We start from the raw sequence: 16,887 nt of genomic DNA on the forward strand, positions 1-16,887 counted from the left end.
GACCCTGGATAAAAGTCAAACTCGTTTTTATCTACCACCTGTGACAAAGTCAACTTGGCGTCCACAGCGTATTGAAAACCGGACTCCCCATATCACCAAGGCCCACCGGCGCCTCATCTACAGCACTTGGCGCGATGATGACAGAATACTTGGCCGCTATCGCGTCGAAGAGCGTACGCAGATGCGTGTACTTTTCCAGAGCTTCTCTTCTTTTCTTTTCCGCATCAGCGTGTTTAGAGTGGTTTTCTACTAGATTCCGAATCGAGACGTCCAAACCATCCTTGTGTAGACGGTATTCTTCATGGAAAGCAAGTGCGGTCTCAGTGCCGATGATTGCGTTTTGAGAGCGCGTTAGAATGTCTGCATCGCCAAAGCCATCCGGTAGAGACATCTCTTCGGCTTGAACGCCGTGGTTTTGCAGTATCGCGGCTGTTTTATGCATGGCATGTATAGTACCAGGGCCGGCGTGTGACCACATGGGTGTCTTGACAAGAGCGACTGAGATATCATCCAAGCATACCTTCCTTGGGTGCTCGTCGTCAGCGAGGGAGAAGACATCTGCTAGTAACTGCAGATCTTCGATGCTACGAGCAAAGAAGCCGATGGTATCGAATGTAGAGGAAACGATCTTTTGCCCCGAGGTTGAGATGGCGTTGTGCATGGGTTTCATGGCGAAGATACCGCAATAGGCTGCTGGTCGGATGACGCTTCCGCCTGTCTGTATGCCCAAGGCAAGTGGAATCTGCATATCGGCTACGGCGGCGGCGGAGCCGCATGAAGAGCCGCCTGGGGTTCGAGATGGGTCGTGGGGATTGGTGGTCGGAGGTCCTGAGTTGGTGATCGTGAAGTCAGTTGTGGTTGTCTTGCCTGGGGGAGACGTCAGACACCATCTAGAAGAAGAATGTATTGACAGACCGAAGATTAAGGCTCCTGTAGCTCGCAGAATGGAAACAGCCGATGAGTCGAAGCCAGATTGTTGTCCCTTGTATGTTGGAGAGCCATATTGCGTGGGCATGTCTGGGGCTTGTCAACATCTGGCATGCAAAGGACTGTACCTTACGACCTTTCGTGTTCATCACATCTTTTATGCCTATTGCCATCCCATGCAACGGTCCTCTCTGGTTTTCTGGTATTTGATCAAGTTCTCGAGCTCGGCTTAGAACAAGCTCTTGATCTGCCGTTTGCTCAGATCGAATCATGTTTATAGGCAGAGCAAGACTCACCGAGATGGGCCCATGCCTTTACAATATCGTCCCGGTCGCGGATGCGGTCGATGAGAGATTGCGCATAGGCCTGGACTGTGATGGTATTGGCTTTGAGCAGTTCCAGTACTTGCACTGCCGTCAGAGTATGCAATGCAGGTGATATTGACATAGTCGATGAATTTTTCTGGGAAGGAACGGCCTAGGTAGAGCACGGAAAGATAGACGAATATATACGATAGCGTGCATAGCTGATCTGTATGCAAGGAGATGCCGAACTCGCTACTGATGCAGATTGATGTGTTCACTCAAGGAGCATATGATTCCAGTGCAGATTTGAGAATTCTGTATTGTTTTCTTCCCATAGCGCCGTATCTGATGCAAATTGTACAGTAATACATGGTATACACACGTGCGACCGTCGTTCCCGGTGGGGACCGTCTAGAAACCCGGAGGGTTGAGTCGTTGACTGACTCTTGTCCATTTTGGCACCTCTGTGAAATGTCAGCGATGGCAAGCATGATGTTTCTCCCTAATACCAGAGTTTACGAGTCTTTTCCTGTCGCTACAGCGCCGTGTCCAAATGCACAAGAAGCATGCAACTTACTGTGTATTCCCTTTCGATACCTCTTCACCTTACGGTCGAAGACGGTGTATTTGTCCTTGGGCAGCATCTCCGCCTCGGTCGGCATCTCCATCTTCCAGCGCTCCACCTTCTTCATGCTTTGTCCCATGCGTCGTAGTGCGGTATCGAGTGTGCCGACCACAGTGTCGACGTGCCGTAGGCGCTCGCGCTGCCTGTACTTCTGATGTCTGGATAGCCGCCATGGTATCTTCCTATAGCTTTGTCAGCACGGGCTGCCAGATATCGAGTCGCAACTGATAGAAGGTGCATCGGAGCGGGAAATGTGATGGCGACGACGAGCAATTGCGCGCGGGTGACAGTTCGGGAAACGCAGGGAGTCGCACCATAATAGACCGCCCGATAGCGGGTTTGTGAGGCGGAAAGGACCAAACATGGTGAGGTGCTGGGGTTGGCGATGCTGGGTTGCGCAATCGAAGTCGCGATATTCTTCGAAAGGCACTCCCGCGGACTTTCTTGGCGGGCATGCCGATTAGCGTGGGGAAGCTCACCAGCACACCCCACACGTTGTACAGCTAAACACCAAGTTACACTTACGACGATACGAATTACGAATCCTGGCGCCTTTATTTTCGACATCAGCAAAAGCCAGAAAGACTGTACTAGGCTAGATCACGCATCCCCACCTGGGCCACGCGGCGCACACCAAACACTCCACACGTATACCGACCGACTTCCCCATACCTCGCCATGTCGTACACATTCTCCATCCTATCGCCTCTCGACGTCCCCCTCTTCACGCACGACTTCGGTACCTCACGCAGCGGCGGCACCGGTGTCGCGAACTATACCCCCGCCGAGCGCGCCCTGGTCCCGTTCATTCTACACTCGTCACTTGATATCGTTGAAGAAGTACAATGGGGCCCTTCTACATCCAGTGGCTCCGCACCCATGTATCTTAAGCACATCGACAAATACCAGAACTGCTTCGTGTCGTGCTGGATCACCGGCGGCAATACACGCTTCCTCCTACTCACAAGACCGCGGGACGAAAGCCTGGGGCTGACAAGTGGAGGTGCTGGAGGTGCCAGAGGAAGTCTGGCTGGAGGGAGAGCTGCGTTGGGAGGAGGTGCTGGTCTATACAATCCGAGTAGCCCAGCCACGGAAGAAGCTGTTAAGAACTTCATGGTCGACGTATACGAGGCATGGGTCAAGACTATTATGAATCCCTTCTTTGCTGTGGGCAATGGCGAAGTCATCAAGAGCCCGGTATTTAGGCAGAGAGTTGCGACTGCCGCAAAGAAATATCTATGAAGGGAGAGAAAGCATCACGGAATCACCGATTCAGGAATGGAGACCACAGGCGCGAGGACCCATCTTATACCCGAGAGCATGGTGAACGGCACAAAAGCAGTTCAGATTATTGCGACCTGATTGGAGAGTCTCGACCAGACGACTGCTGAAAGGTCTCACTTCCCCTTCGCAGCGACGCAAATCTGAGACAAGGAAGGCAGCAATGGGAGCCTTCGAGCTAGTTGCAAGCTTTTGCATTGAGCAGGTGTATGGCTACTCATGCCCACGAGGCTATTAGACCTAGCCGAAGTCGACCTCGCGCTTTGTATGGGTCATAATAATTGAGAACAGGAGGATCAATACCTTGAGAGCCGATGCGATGGAGTCTCTGTCGCACACGCCATCTTTGGGGAAGCACTGTTCTGGATTAATATATTGCATTGGGCTTGCGCGCAACGAATTCCCTCTATATAGCATCCTAGGTCACAAACAGCTACTAGGTCAAAAAGTGGATACTCGTCGTTTGCGTCTCGGCGTTCCGTTTACCTATTATTCAAGGCACCCTACCTGCAAGCCTAAGCCATGAACATAGAGGTCTTACCTTACTTACGCATCCTCAAAAACTGTGGTCACCATGAGTTGCGCCTTTACCTTGGTCCCGTTTGTAATCGCGCAGATCTCTCACTCACCTTCACCTTGACCAAGCTGGTATATCACCACACCATCTACCCACCTTCTCCCGCTCGCAACGAACTCTCTTACCTCACAGTATTTAATATCTTTGCCTTGACTTCAGCGCGTTGCGACTCTCAGCATGGCATCGAAACCCCCCGAGGTCAGTGCTGCAGACAAACAGTGGCTCACTTTCCGACAAAAGCACGACGCTGAACTCAAGGGCTTCCAACGGTATGCGGCGGAGTCTTTTGCCAAATTGCAGGACAACGTCAACAAGGAGCGAGCCATCATCCTCGCAAAACACAAGAAAGAAGAAGAAGAGTTCTGGAGCAAGGCCAAGGCGGCAGCAGATAAGGAGAAGAAGAAGGTTGGCAACACGGCTGTCGGGCCTAAGACGGGTGTCCAGAGTCAAGCAAACCGTCGGGTAGCTGCTGCACCACCGAGAGCTGCTCCTACCATCAAGAAGACGCCGCCGCTGAGGCCCAAAGCTCCATCCATATCCAATCCAGCAAGCAACACAGCCACACCGGTAGCAGGACTCAGGAATAAGAAGGCCGCTGTCACGATCATTGATCTTTGTTCCGACGAGGATGACGATGAACCAGTTTTGGTAAAGCAGAAGCCTATTCTCCAGATAGCTGGGCAAAAACCTGTCGCAAAAGACCCTTCCAGCTTTTCTGACAAAATCGGAAACGTGGTAAGTCGGCGAATGGTACAAGCGTTCTTGTCCTAACACTGATTGATATAGAATACGCCAAAGCCAGAACAGTTGAATCGTCAACATAGTGTCTTTACTCAGCAACCACCACGCCCTCTTATACAACCACCTGCGCTATGTACAAGTAACAGTAACACTCCCGGTGTGCACGTCTCGAACTCCGTCGCCTCTCAGCATGCGCTGGCAGCTGTTCTCAGTACACAGCGGAACCTGGTCGGGGGCGTGGGTTTTGGCAATTGGGCGAATGTGCCTCGCATGCCAGATGCTCGTCGGGAAACAACGTTCAATCCTGGAGGTAGACCATTATCAGCTTCCTCTCCGTGGGCTACCCCCACAATCTCTGCTTCACAAGGCCTGCAGTCGACGAGCGGTTTCGCTTCTTCGAGGCTCTATCAAGCCCACCAGCCAGACAACCTTCAATCGCAACAAAGTGTAGGCTACCAATCAGGCCAGTCATCGATGTTCCGAGAATCGGCTTTCCATGGCCTTCCTCGAGACGACCACTCCGATTTGCGAAAGGAAGGCCATGCTTACTATTTGAATGGCTCAATCGAGTCTTCACAAGATCTCAGACGTAGCGTTAGGCTCGGTCCTGATTCTGTCCCGGATCATGCGACCAAAAGCATGGAGAGTGACCTTCGTAAATCGGTTTCGAATGGTATGGACACGATGATGCATGAAGCTCCGCGTAGTAAGCTTGCTGTCTTCCATCTTATAGTGACTGAACTAACGTACACATAGCTCCAACAAGACCACAGCAGCACACTCCAAACATGCTTCCATCACCTCAAGATACTGGTCTCGTATCCACTCAAGAGAGCCCTCGCACCCCAACCGCAGAGCCACTTACCCCTACCACTCCTAAGACTCCCAGCTTCAGACGGCCATTCCTCCCAGCCAGTGCCACCAAAGACAGTATTGCGGTTGCTAGGGGTGTTCGGGCTGGGTCGCAGGTATCTACTTTTACGCCTACTAATCGCGCCTCGAGTGCTTCGCAAAGTCAACGCGATGCGTCGGTCGTATCGCATACTTCTTTCTCTTCCCGTTCAGGCAGAGGCAAACGGAAGGTGGTGGATCTCAGCAGCGATGAGCAGAGTGACTATGCCCCGCCGTCTGATGATGAGGAGCCTAGTTCCCCTGTCATGATGGACGATGCTCCTGAGCCTGTAAAGAAGCAGACATCTAGGCCGGCGACCAAGAAGGCTAAACTTCCTCCACCACTACCACCAGCTCTTGCCTCAAAAGGTGTGTATAATAAGGGAAAGAATGGCTTTGGCTTCACGAGCTTGCAGAAATCGAAACCCAAGGTCAACAGCCAGACTGATGCGGCATCACCGACTACCCCACCGCGTGTGCCCACCAGAAAGCCTCAGCCGACGACACCATCTACACCGACACCTGCGTCTCAGAAGTCCAAAATCGTTACGTTAAAGACTCAAGGAGCAACGGTATCGCGCTCACCTCGAAAGGCCAAACTTGACGCGTCTGCAAAGATCACCCAACTTAGCGAAGCCGAATTAGAAACTCGGACCAGTATTGCTATCGATGAAGCGAACCAACGTGAGGAAGCAACAGCCGCTGCTGGAATGTTCGAGCAAGTCAGAGGTGGCATACGGGCCATGTCAATCACTCCTGCACCTAGCACCGCTGGCATTGCTGCAGAGGACGTAGAAATGCTAGCCGACGTTTCAGACTTCGAAATCGCATCCCCAGAACACGGCGCTGGATTGATTTCATGGACAGATTCTCGCTTCCATGGCGACAGGTATCTTGCCAAGTCTCGCGCTGCTCGACCCATAGTACAAGACGACTCGGACGACTACGATGACCCGGACATCAGTAAGTACAGCGTCATCGACGGCGTTATTGTGCATGAGGCGGATCGAGAGAGACTGAGACTGACGCAAGAGCAGGAAAGGCTTATGAAATCAAGAGGGACAGACGGTGGCAGTCGCGCACGTGTAGTGACCGCAGTTGAGATGCCGAAGCATGGTATGGCTGGGCAGAGTGGGAGGCGCGCGAGAAAGACTATGAGGTGAGAAGCATGGAACTGAAGTCATGGGGATACGCCTTGTACCATGTACCTCGAATGAGACTACCATGTCGCCGGAGGGTTCGGCTCTGGAGATGTTCCTTGCAGAGTAGGCAGTATCGAAGTATCTTTATCTTCGTCTACTCCCATGAAGTCGCGATATGCTTCGCACTAGCTACACTTCTATCGTTCTTCGAAACTCTATGCGGTTCTTACTTAGCTAGTGGTGACGAGAAGCTGGTACACAGTCCCGAATGGTATCATACTTTATTCTATCGAACATGCCATACCCATATCTCTTGCGAAAAGGCAAAACGAACAGCCCCTAGCTAGCCAACCCATCCACTGCTTACACATAGTAAAAGCATCCAGATCACCACAGACTGCAAACAGGGAGATGACGATGCGCTGCAGCTTATCAAAGCACCGAATCGGCCAGACACACTAGTTCGGTCCCCGTTCACGCACCTGCAACCCCACTCTCCTACGCGCATGACAGCAACCGCTTCATAGAACCCGATCTCGACGCGTCGAAAAGTCTCATCTACAGTAGTAGTAGACGCCCTAACAGTGTCAATAGTAAAAGGCAAAGCTTTTTGCCCCGCAATGGCTAAAATACTAACTCGTTAGCTCACGCGACCAGCCAGTCAGCCTCATTCAATCAACGGCGCTCCGTGCATTTAAAAGAAGACGAGCTCAGTCAACCATCCTGCACACGAGAGCCAAGACGGGGAAACGAGCATCAACGACGCAGCAAAAAAAACGGTCGGCGGTGCTAATACTTTCAACGGTTTGGCAAGTCGCGCCGAAGATTAACGTTAACGTCGGGTTAGCTGTTTTTAGTGCCGGAAAGTGGGCGTCACCAACTTGTGACTGGCTGGCTTTGGGTGCCCGGAGTTTTTTTGGAAAGTGGAGTAGCTAGCTAGTCTAGTTAGCTAGTAACATAGTTGGTTCGGATTAGTTAGTTCGCGCTTTCTTCTAGGTTGCAGACTTGCAGTGGAGAAGGTCTTGGGAGTTCGGTTCTTCTTGGTATTAGCAATCGGGGCGGCCGTGAGTGGATGGGATGACGAGAGTCTTTGATGGAGGCTGCGTAGTTGCGGAAGTGGCATTGGGGAGGATTGATCGGGGATACTGCGAGACGGGACAGAAGGCGTCGATTAGAAAGTGAATTGTTGCAGGTAGAGTGCGCAGACGGAGAAAAGCATCTGTTTCACACACGAGTATACCAAGAGCCTTGGAACTGCCGTCAGCGCGAAAAGCGACGATATGTCAGCCCATCTCTGGTTTAGTTTTGACAAGCCAACTAGGCATATCCCGCCCAGTGTGACATGCCCTCCAAGCACCATCGCTGCAACTTCGGATAGTTTTTCATACGTTGCTTTGGAAAGACGGAGGGAGGAAGGGAGGGGCCATTTCCGACTACTCCTAGGTTCGTAACGGTTTTACCGTTTTCGACGCCTTTCGGGGGGGTTGGCAGCAGTTGGGTTGGTTGGGGACCTTTCCGCGCGTACCTCGTCTCGCGTGCCACATGCCACATGCATGCATGGGTAATTTCGGTCTCCAACGGCCAGCCGTTCCGGCAATCGTGTCTAAACCGCAATCAGCCTGTTCTGCCCACCACCCCCAACAACCGTCGGGTAGCGTCGCGTCGCACAACATTGCATTGCGTTGCAGTCGTGTGCCTGGCCTTCTTTGATACCCTGCCCTGTTGCGTGCGGTGCGCCCCCCCCTCGCCCCTTACTACCCATACCTTGCCCACCCTGAAAAGCAAATCATCCTTGTGTGCCTGAGCTGGGTAGTCAGGCACCAGGCACGCAACGCGTAGACATGAGTGGTATTCAGCCACGCGAGACCAGGCTCTCCCGGCCTGTCACCTGTCCGCCTTCCGCTTTGCGAACGTATGGGGGAGGGATGTCCCTAGGGGAGAGTAGGTCGACCGAACGACTATCGACGTGATTTATTTGTCTCGGACAATATCACGTCGAGCATGCATGGAAAGGCTTGCGTGCCGTGCCGCTGTAAGTGATCGTGAGTGGCTACTGAGCGGTTCATGTGGGTTCTCTTCTCGTTCGGTGCTTTGAAGGATTGCGGGCGAACTGGTCAGCTGGCTGCATCTGGGATGCATCCTCCGGGTCTCTCTCGATGATACACAAAACGCCTCTTCCAAGGTTTGGAGGAGGGCAATTTACTCTGGACTTTTGCCGGGCTGTAAACACTCGCAAGTAATCACTTAATGTCAGACTGCATGTTTGTTTTTGAGATGTCTATTATATGTCCAGGGTAGCAACAACTAGCCCATCTACCGAATACTCAAAAAACATGCGCAATATAAACATATCCGAAGACGCAATCATAGCCGACAAGACGCCTTCCTCATGCCATAAACAGCGTCCTGAGTCATGCTTTTAGACGCTCCCTTGTCTCTTTTTACCGCAGACGCCAAAGTCCATTCGCACAAGAGATGATCGCTCAACACGCTATAAACAGACAGGAAAGAACAGACCGAAAACCGACCGAGTATGTCGCAAGAGATCATAACTTGCCGACGGGTATCAAGACGGTGGTGGGTGGCCGAGAAGTATCGAAAAGAGAGAGAAGCAGCCATCGGCAGATGAACGACCAGTCTGAAACCCAATACAGCCATGATGAAACATGGGTGTAAGCAACAGCCGGGCCTGTCGCGAAGGATTTGGTGCCGAGTCGAAAAGGGTTGTCAACCCCGGTCGTTCGTAGGGGCTCCCTGCAAGTGCCGAGAAAGTGGGTCAACGGGGCGGCTGCCTGCAACCAGGGCATCCGTTTGGAGCATGTGGCCTGAGACTTCTTAAGGAGAGCCATCGCGCCTCGCCTTCTTACTCTTCTCGATTCTCTCGTTCCACCGCCTCTTTCCAACGCGAGTCTCGAAATGTGGGGCTACTTGGGTCACATCTTGACCTTGGCCCATCATGCTACTTCTCATCTTGTTGCGGTAGGCATCAACTGTTGATAAGGTTAGTAAAACGTTCTTCTTCGTACCGAGCCATTGACTTACGAGACTTTTGCAGAAACAATGTCCTTCCTGCGAAAACACGACTCTGGCTCCAGCTCATGCGGTAACCAAGATCGTTGAGCGTAATCTCCTTCGACCGCTTCGCACGAGTAAGACGCGGCTTCGGCACACGAGTCTCGCCATCCAGCGTTGGAACAGGCACAACAGTAGAGCCGGCCAGAGGGAAGCTCGGGTCGCTCTCAACATCGGGCTCGTCAGCAAAGACCTTGCTGCCACGAGGGCTGGCAGGTGGAGAGGTCATTTGCATGGCGAAATAGCTACGAGGGAATACCGAGTTGGACTTGCGGTAAGAATCAGGCATTTCCTCCATCTTGACCGTGTCGAGAGTAACTCGCACGCGAACCCTAGTTCCTCGTTGCGCATCATCTACAAGGATGAATTTGCGGCGCTTTGAGTCAGGTAAGTCGCCAAACATGGCTAGCTTTCGCTCTTCTTCGTCTTGCTCTTGCTGCTTTGAAACGGGCACACCCGCTGCGTGCGATGGAGGCGGAGGGTGGCTCAGGCTGTCGTGGATCGGCGGCATGCCGCTGGAGCCTGCGACGGAGTCGCTTGATGGGTAATTCGGGTAGAAGCTCTGAGCGGGCCGCCCGTCGGTAGGTGATGATGATTGACCGTTTGGCGCTTGGTGATGGTGAGTGTGTGATTCCCCGTATTCATTGGCTGTACACAAAGAGAGTTAGCTTGCACGTCCAAACATGTCTCTCTACTTCCCGTCCTGCGCTGCTGAACCAAAAACATGTGTAACTATGGGGTGAGTATATATGCAAGCATGCATGGGGCAGTGGTATCGAAGGGGTATTACATCAAGGAGTATGTAATGTACATGGAGAAAGAACGACAGAGGTATCATTTAACAACCAACAACAATTGCGCCTTATCACATCACATCTGGTGAAACATACCGCTAACGTCATCTGGTCCTCCGTGGGGCCCTCCAGGTCCATCATGGTGATGGTGCATCTGAGGGCCGCCCATGCCCATGTTCGGTTGTCGGGGCGGTGCTGCTAATCCGGCAGAGTTGGGAACGCCAGGAGCACCTGGTCCACCTGGTCCAGCCATGTGGTTACCATGGTTAGCCGATTGGGCTTTCCTTGTGGTCATCTTGGCCATTCTGCGCACGCGTCGGCTCCTTAGTCGGGGGTCTTGGTTGCTGTTCCTCCAGCTGTCGACGGCGCGCTGGATGAGACCACGCTTTCCGCGAAGGCAAGGGTTCAACTGCGCCAGAGCCCAGCCGACGGTGTTGCATTCAGTCTCGTAGTGAAGACGGTTGCCCTTGTATTGATCCTTGGCGCAGCAAGCGCGAGGGTATACACAGTTCTCGGTCTTGAAGTCTTGCGGCAGCTCGTCGACATTGATAGACTCCACATCGCAGCGGATGGTGTACTCCATCTTGACCCTGTCGCGAGAGTACTCAAACGCGATCCATTGCACACCATTCTGGTCTTGTCGCACAACAAGAGGAGTGGTGGCAGGAATGGGACCAGGCGCGGCGTTAGGGTTGACGTTGGGTCCTCCGGGAGGGCCAGCGTGCATGTTGGGGGTGCCGACGGGAGGGCCTTGAGGCGGAGCTTGAGGCGGGCCGAGTCCTGACGGTGGCCGTTGAAGTGGCGTCTGCGACATGCGCGACTTGGGGCTTCCCGTCATTCCAGGAGTTTGGGGATGATGCTGCTGATGTTGTTGTTGTTGTTGTTGTTGCTGATGCTGCATCTGCTGGTTTTGCTGGTGGGACATGAGCAGCGATTGCGTCGCCATTGGTTGCTGTGGCGCGCTTGAAGGGTGCTGCTGGTAGGGTGACTGTTGGGGAACTGGCGCCGAAGCGTAGGGCGTGTAGTACATTGATTGAGGCATCTGGCTGGGCGGTTGTCCATAGATTGGCCGGCCGTGCTGGTCGTGCTGTGGAGACTGAACAGATGCTGGTGAGTTTGACTGCGGGGTGTGATATGAGATCGGAGGATAACCGCCCCTGTTCATTGTTGCGGCCGCCATGAGCTCTGGGGTTTCTGCGAATTGTTAGAATTCCATTTTGCGCCGGGGGTATATACGACGGGGGCATCCAAGTCGAGGCGTCATTAATGCGCTGGGCGCATGGACGAACGCGTGGTGATTTGTGTACACAAAAACAAAACATACCTGAGGACGAGTAGTTACTCGGCGCACTGTTGGTGCTGTAGGGGCTCTGGTGGTGCTGGGAGTAGTAGGGAACCTCTTGCTGCTGTTGCGGCGGTGGGGGGCCTTGGATCTGCTGAATGTAGGGTGATTGGTGCTGCGGCGGGCCCTGGGGGTTTGGGTGTTGTGGGGATGGGTAGTGGCCCTGTGCAGGACTCTGAGAAGGCACCGACTGGTGGGGAGAATCGGGATGGTGCTGGTGTTGATGTTGTTGATGGACTACACCAGGCCTAGGGTGGTGAACAGGAAGGTGACTAGGCGGTGGCAAGCCCTGAGCCGAGTGGGGATGATGCTAAGAAGACAGCCAGTCAGTAAGGCTGCTGGGGGCAAACAAAAGATAAAAAGCAAGCGTCGCCTTGAGGTGCTGTGGTGGTGATCGGGGCTGGGGGTGCAAGCAAGGTGAGAGGTGGGGGTGCGGGTCGCTGTGGTTGGCTGGGCGGCTAGGGTGTAGCGACGGATGTGCAGCAGCAGCGTGGTAGGCGAGGGGCAGGGTCTGGAAAAAGACAGGACGGTAGGGTATAGTTTATAGGATGGGAAGGGCAGACTAAAGAAAGCAGGGCGGGACTTCGCAACGTTGACAACACAGAGCGGACCAGCGGTGGGAGCGGAAGGCTGCTAGGATGGCAGGGATTCCGCTGCTGGTAGGCTGCGTGACAAGAGGCTTGGACTGGCTTCAGAGGAGACAAGGAAAGCTTTGGCAAGTGCGACAGGGGAGGCGGGTTTTGGGTAGCAGGGCTGCTTGGCGGGAAGGGCATACCATGTAGGCAGAGACGCGCCGGAGCTGGGGTAACTCGTTGTGTGTGGCCGCGACGTGCAGTGGCTGCTGCAGCATGCAAAAAGCGCGAGGGTGAAGCTACCAGCGGCGGCGACGGGTTTAGGGAAGGGTTCTGCGACGCGCACGACGAAACTCCAACGGTCGAGGGTGCGGCAGGGCCGATCAAGATGGGAGCGAGCGGAGGGTAGCGAGTGTATGGGATGATGCAGGTGGTCGAGCGTGCGTGGTAGGGGGTGCAAGGAAGCAGAGGCAACTCACCATCTTTTGCGACGCTACAGGCGCCGGGTCTTCCTTATACTTGCGGGCCCTATCTGGGATTTTTGGCTGCGACATTGTTATTATTGCGCGGTGGTAGACGTCGAAGGATCCGGGCTGCGAGGGTCCGGGCGCAGCGGTGGACGAGGGTTGGGGAGCGATGCAGTAGCGTGGCCTGCGCAATTTCACGCGCAGAGCAGGTGGCGCTAGCGACGTCTAGGGAAAGGCAGCGAGGAGAGTCTGCAAAGGCGGTGGGAGGGCCGAGGGTGGAGTCGGTCGTTAAATCAACCTGGAACAGCCACCTCCCTGCTCTGCTGCACGCTCGGACGGAGCAGCTGTTTCGAGCGCCCAAGCCGCGGATGCGAAGGGGCCGGGATCAGGGATCGCCGGCGGAATAGCCCTGGTCGATGGCGATGTCGTCGCGGAGGGTGGGTGCTGCTACTGCGAGGATGGAGCTGCTGTTTGATGGAAAAGGCGCGTCGCCTTAGACTCTTCTTGCTGCCCGCTGTCGCGTCCGGTGGAGCACGTGACGGTCAGGTTTCGGCGGGTGGGGGCTTGCTGCCCAGAGCATTCGAAAAGACAGCACTCGAGGACGAGCTAGCGGTTCCTTCGCGACGTGAGACTGATAGCAGCTGCCGTCATCGCCATCGCGCCTGCCCGTCGCAGGCTCGTCGCCCCTGCCTCGCTCGGCTAAATCCTCGACATGGCAGTCGCGACCCCGCGGTACCTCCCTCGCACCCATGGCACACCTGGCGTCTTAATCCGGCCTGCTATAGCTCGCACACGATGCCACCTGCTGCTTCTGCCATTTCATCTCGCCCAGGGCACACGGTGCTCCGCCCGCCGCTGCTCTGACGCGTCCTTCGAGTCCAATTCACCGCCGCTAGTCGACCGTTTTAGCAGTTGCACCACCCAGCCCAGCGCCCCGCCGTCTCGCACGCCATTGGCCCGTGGCGCCGGTGAGCAGACGCCCAAAACGGCTCACCAGCATGTCTCTTTGTGCCCCCAACGTCGCCCGCTGTGACTGGCCGATGCACGCCCGCAGCCTCCAATCGCCATCGAGGCCTGATCGGCACCGCCATGCCTGATGCTGCCACACGGAGATGCTTCTCGGGAAACGGGTCATGGGCTGCCTGCTCAAATCGCCGCTGATCGGCCCTGGGACGTCGGGTTCGCAACCTCTGCGGAGCCATGCCACCGAGCAAACTGCTGCTTCAGGGGCCGCATCGTGGCAGGACCGCCTTCAATGCGCCAGTCAGCCCTGCCATCCAATTGCTGCTGTGGCTATTCCCAGTAAAATTGCCCTCATGCTCAACGCGAGCAACACGCGTCGATAAACTCCGCTACAACATCCGGGCGAATAGCCGCTTGGCCCATCGCGATAGCAATACACGTCTGCAGCCGTCTCGGTGCATTTGCTCCATCGCTTCCGGCGTCAATTCAATGCTGTAATGCCGTGCCCTTCTCGGACGTCTCAAGCCTGCTTCTGCGCGCTTGTCCTCACGTATCACATGCACACTGAAACACGAGACGCGACCAACACAAATCCTCTTGTTCTGTTCGGCATGTCTCGCTGCCAGGCTTCGAGAAGATCGCGTTGGAAACAGCGCGCCGTTCCATGTTGTGAGCATTACCCTCCCTGTCACGATGATCGTGGCATGGGACCTGGGCTTGTAAATGTTCCGAGCGAGGCGTTCGCAGTGCGGAGAAACCCTGGGAGCACGCTTGCTGGCCTTGTTCACGACAAGGGAGATAGGTCAGGTACCGAGCGACCATCAACTCTATTCTGACGCCGCCCGCTACATTTCGATACAACACAACACTTGGTGACTACCTCCGCCGCCCAACTCGCGGCGCACAAGGGCGCGCGCATTCACTCTCTCACCGTCAGCATGCGCATCCACTGCGGATTTGGCAATTCAAAATCTTCACTGCCAACTTTGTGCAAGCCGAACTCCTCCTGAACACCCTCAGGCGGCGCCTCTTCACGCTTTGACGATTAGCCACGCTTGCACTAGTTGCACAAGATGTGGACATAGCCATGTCGATCTTGTCAGCGAAAACGATGCCGTGTTACATCGGGTTGCTCTTCTCACTCCACCCATATGTAATGATTAGCTGTGTGTCTCCGCAACGTGGTGCAAACACGGCTGACGGCGACGTGCATGACGGCCAAAGGTCAGCTGGGGTGGCTCGTCGACATTCTCGCGCGTCGCCCACCGCCAGGTTCTACAACAGCCTCCAACTCCGTTCGTGGTGTCGCTTCCATGATAACCGTTAAACAAGAACGCTCTGTTACGCCCAATATCGCGAGGGCGTCATGGTTGTTGCCTTCGCGTACGGTTATTTGGTTGACAGGCCATCGTTTTGGCCAACCACATTTTGCACACCGTTGTCCGCTCGCGGGAAGCAGGGATACATGCCTGGGCATCAACGGTCGACGATCACAAGGGACAAGGTGCGCGACGCTACCGTACATGGATCCGACTCGTCCCGCAAGTCTCTCGCTCACCACCAGCATTGCACACTGGATCATGCTGCACACCACCGCTACCACTACCGCATACCCCCGATTCGTGATTTCGCGCGTGGAAATAACGTCACATAAAGCTACCATGATATGCGCAGTGCGGTCGCAGGCCCCGATGGTTCATCTACCGAAGGTTCTCTGCTTATTGACTGACCGGGGAGCGATCGGCAGGTGAGCCCCATCACATCGAGCATTTTGACATTATCAAGTTTTCTCCGCTCGCGGCAGCTGTCGTGTGGAATAGGCTAGGCAGCTCTGATGGGCCTAGGCCTGCATTTGCTTATTACAACTCTATCGGCAGATATCAGTCACATCCAAAGAAGCGATGCAGGAATGTCTATCAGATTGTGCGATAAGATCTTGATGCTGGTGATGCGAGCTCCAGTCACCCACCCGGTTGGAAGATCTCCAGGCCCCCTCGACCTTGCTTCCCGCATCCCTTGAGGGTCGTGGTGCAGCTTGGGTGTCTATCCGACATCTGTTTCCCGGGGTATATCATGAGTGGGCTCCAGGCAAGCATTGTGCCGAACACGAGTACGCGCCCAAGATGCCGCAGTGCCACAAGTTTCGCAATTTGGGAGTGAAGGACTAGACCTTCTCGTCCTGCTTTGAAATCGCTATTTCTCCAGCCGAGCCTTCACTTGCGAACGTTACTGCATAAGCGGCATTTCTGACAGGCGACAGCTTTGTGCTCATTGGCTCAATGAGTACTCTCCTTCTGCCGGCTTTAATCATGAGACGGAGTGATCCGTGCCATCCCAGTCGATATCATCGAGCTGCAACAAGGTCCGGCCGGTCTCCCGTCCTTTCCCTGTTCTCACCAGGCCTTGCGGCGGCACTGATTCGAGCGGACACTTGTGGAAAGGATTCGACATGGGCTGATGGATGCAGCGTCACGTTAACCGCTGTTTTCCATGATGTCAGTCAGCGCTAGCTCCCGATGCACTGCATCAAGCTACCACCCTACTGTGCGAATTGGCCGCCTCGGCTTATCAGCCATCTAGGCCCAGCCTCTTCGATATTCTCGATGGAGAAGCCACAACAACATACACATCGAAGGACGGTGTGATCCCGCGTTCTATGTATATCTGTTGCCGTTATCCAAGCAGCTTGTAACACATTGATTTAATGACGCGTATGATTTATTTCTACAACGCATCTTTCCGAAGCGTGTGACTGGAATAGAAACAGCCAGTTCCATATGCGACCCACAACCCAGCCTTCTTGATATGCGCTTGGCAAAGTATCAGGAGATGGCCTTCTCGGTGGAATTCTTGGTGGCTGGGTTGTTGATATCATGCGGGTGCGTACTGCTGGCTCTATCTCGGCTCAAATGCGCTCGGTCATACATTCACCTTCTTCCGGATCTTACATGACAATGTCACTGGCGCCGATTTGGCTCACGATACCCGTACATGACTTTTCGGTCCACAAGCTGGTCGAGAGATTGCTCTTGGAAGGCATCAGTACGTGCGTCCATATTTGGTCCTAGAATCAGCACTGCATGAGGTGCATTGCCTTAGAGATTGGGACCATGCGAAGTCGGCCCTTCTGTCAGATGCAGTCCGCCCTACGCTGCAGAAAAAAATAACTTTGAGGCTTGCCTAACTGG

The 16,887-nt window shown here is 54.4% G+C and overlaps 4 protein-coding genes across 4 annotated transcripts; 2 read left to right on the top strand and 2 right to left on the bottom strand.

Annotated features, from left to right (window-relative positions):
• Positions 1–49: 49 nt before the first annotated feature.
• On the bottom strand, positions 50–2,221 carry J4E86_000235 (uncharacterized protein; the record flags this gene model as incomplete). The annotated part of the gene is made up of 6 exons (XM_051440811.1): positions 50–867; positions 916–1,017; positions 1,224–1,337; positions 1,652–1,696; positions 1,810–2,039; positions 2,172–2,221. The coding sequence occupies 6 exons, from the start codon at positions 2,219–2,221 to the stop codon at positions 50–52; spliced, it is 1,359 nt and encodes a 452-aa protein (XP_051306982.1).
• Positions 2,222–2,535: 314 nt separating this feature from the next.
• Positions 2,536–3,099, top strand: J4E86_000236 (uncharacterized protein; the record flags this gene model as incomplete). The annotated part of the gene is made up of 1 exon (XM_051440812.1): positions 2,536–3,099. One exon carries the CDS (start codon positions 2,536–2,538, stop codon positions 3,097–3,099), a length of 564 nt encoding a protein of 187 aa, XP_051306983.1.
• Positions 3,100–3,892: 793 nt separating this feature from the next.
• Positions 3,893–6,510, top strand: J4E86_000237 (uncharacterized protein; the record flags this gene model as incomplete). The annotated part of the gene is made up of 4 exons (XM_051440813.1): positions 3,893–4,450; positions 4,502–4,540; positions 4,832–5,129; positions 5,264–6,510. The coding sequence occupies 4 exons, from the start codon at positions 3,893–3,895 to the stop codon at positions 6,508–6,510; spliced, it is 2,142 nt and encodes a 713-aa protein (XP_051306984.1).
• A 2,814-nt stretch (positions 6,511–9,324) lies between these two features.
• Positions 9,325–11,301, bottom strand: J4E86_000238 (uncharacterized protein; the record flags this gene model as incomplete). The annotated part of the gene is made up of 3 exons (XM_051440814.1): positions 9,325–9,479; positions 9,532–10,209; positions 10,452–11,301. The coding sequence occupies 3 exons, from the start codon at positions 11,299–11,301 to the stop codon at positions 9,325–9,327; spliced, it is 1,683 nt and encodes a 560-aa protein (XP_051306985.1).
• Between the last annotated feature and the right edge of the window lie 5,586 nt (positions 11,302–16,887).

The sequence above is a fragment of the Alternaria arbusti genome, assembly GCF_024043155.1.
Source record: "Alternaria arbusti strain BMP 1465 chromosome Unknown scaffold_1, whole genome shotgun sequence".
Lineage (NCBI taxonomy): Eukaryota > Fungi > Ascomycota > Dothideomycetes > Pleosporales > Pleosporaceae > Alternaria > Alternaria arbusti.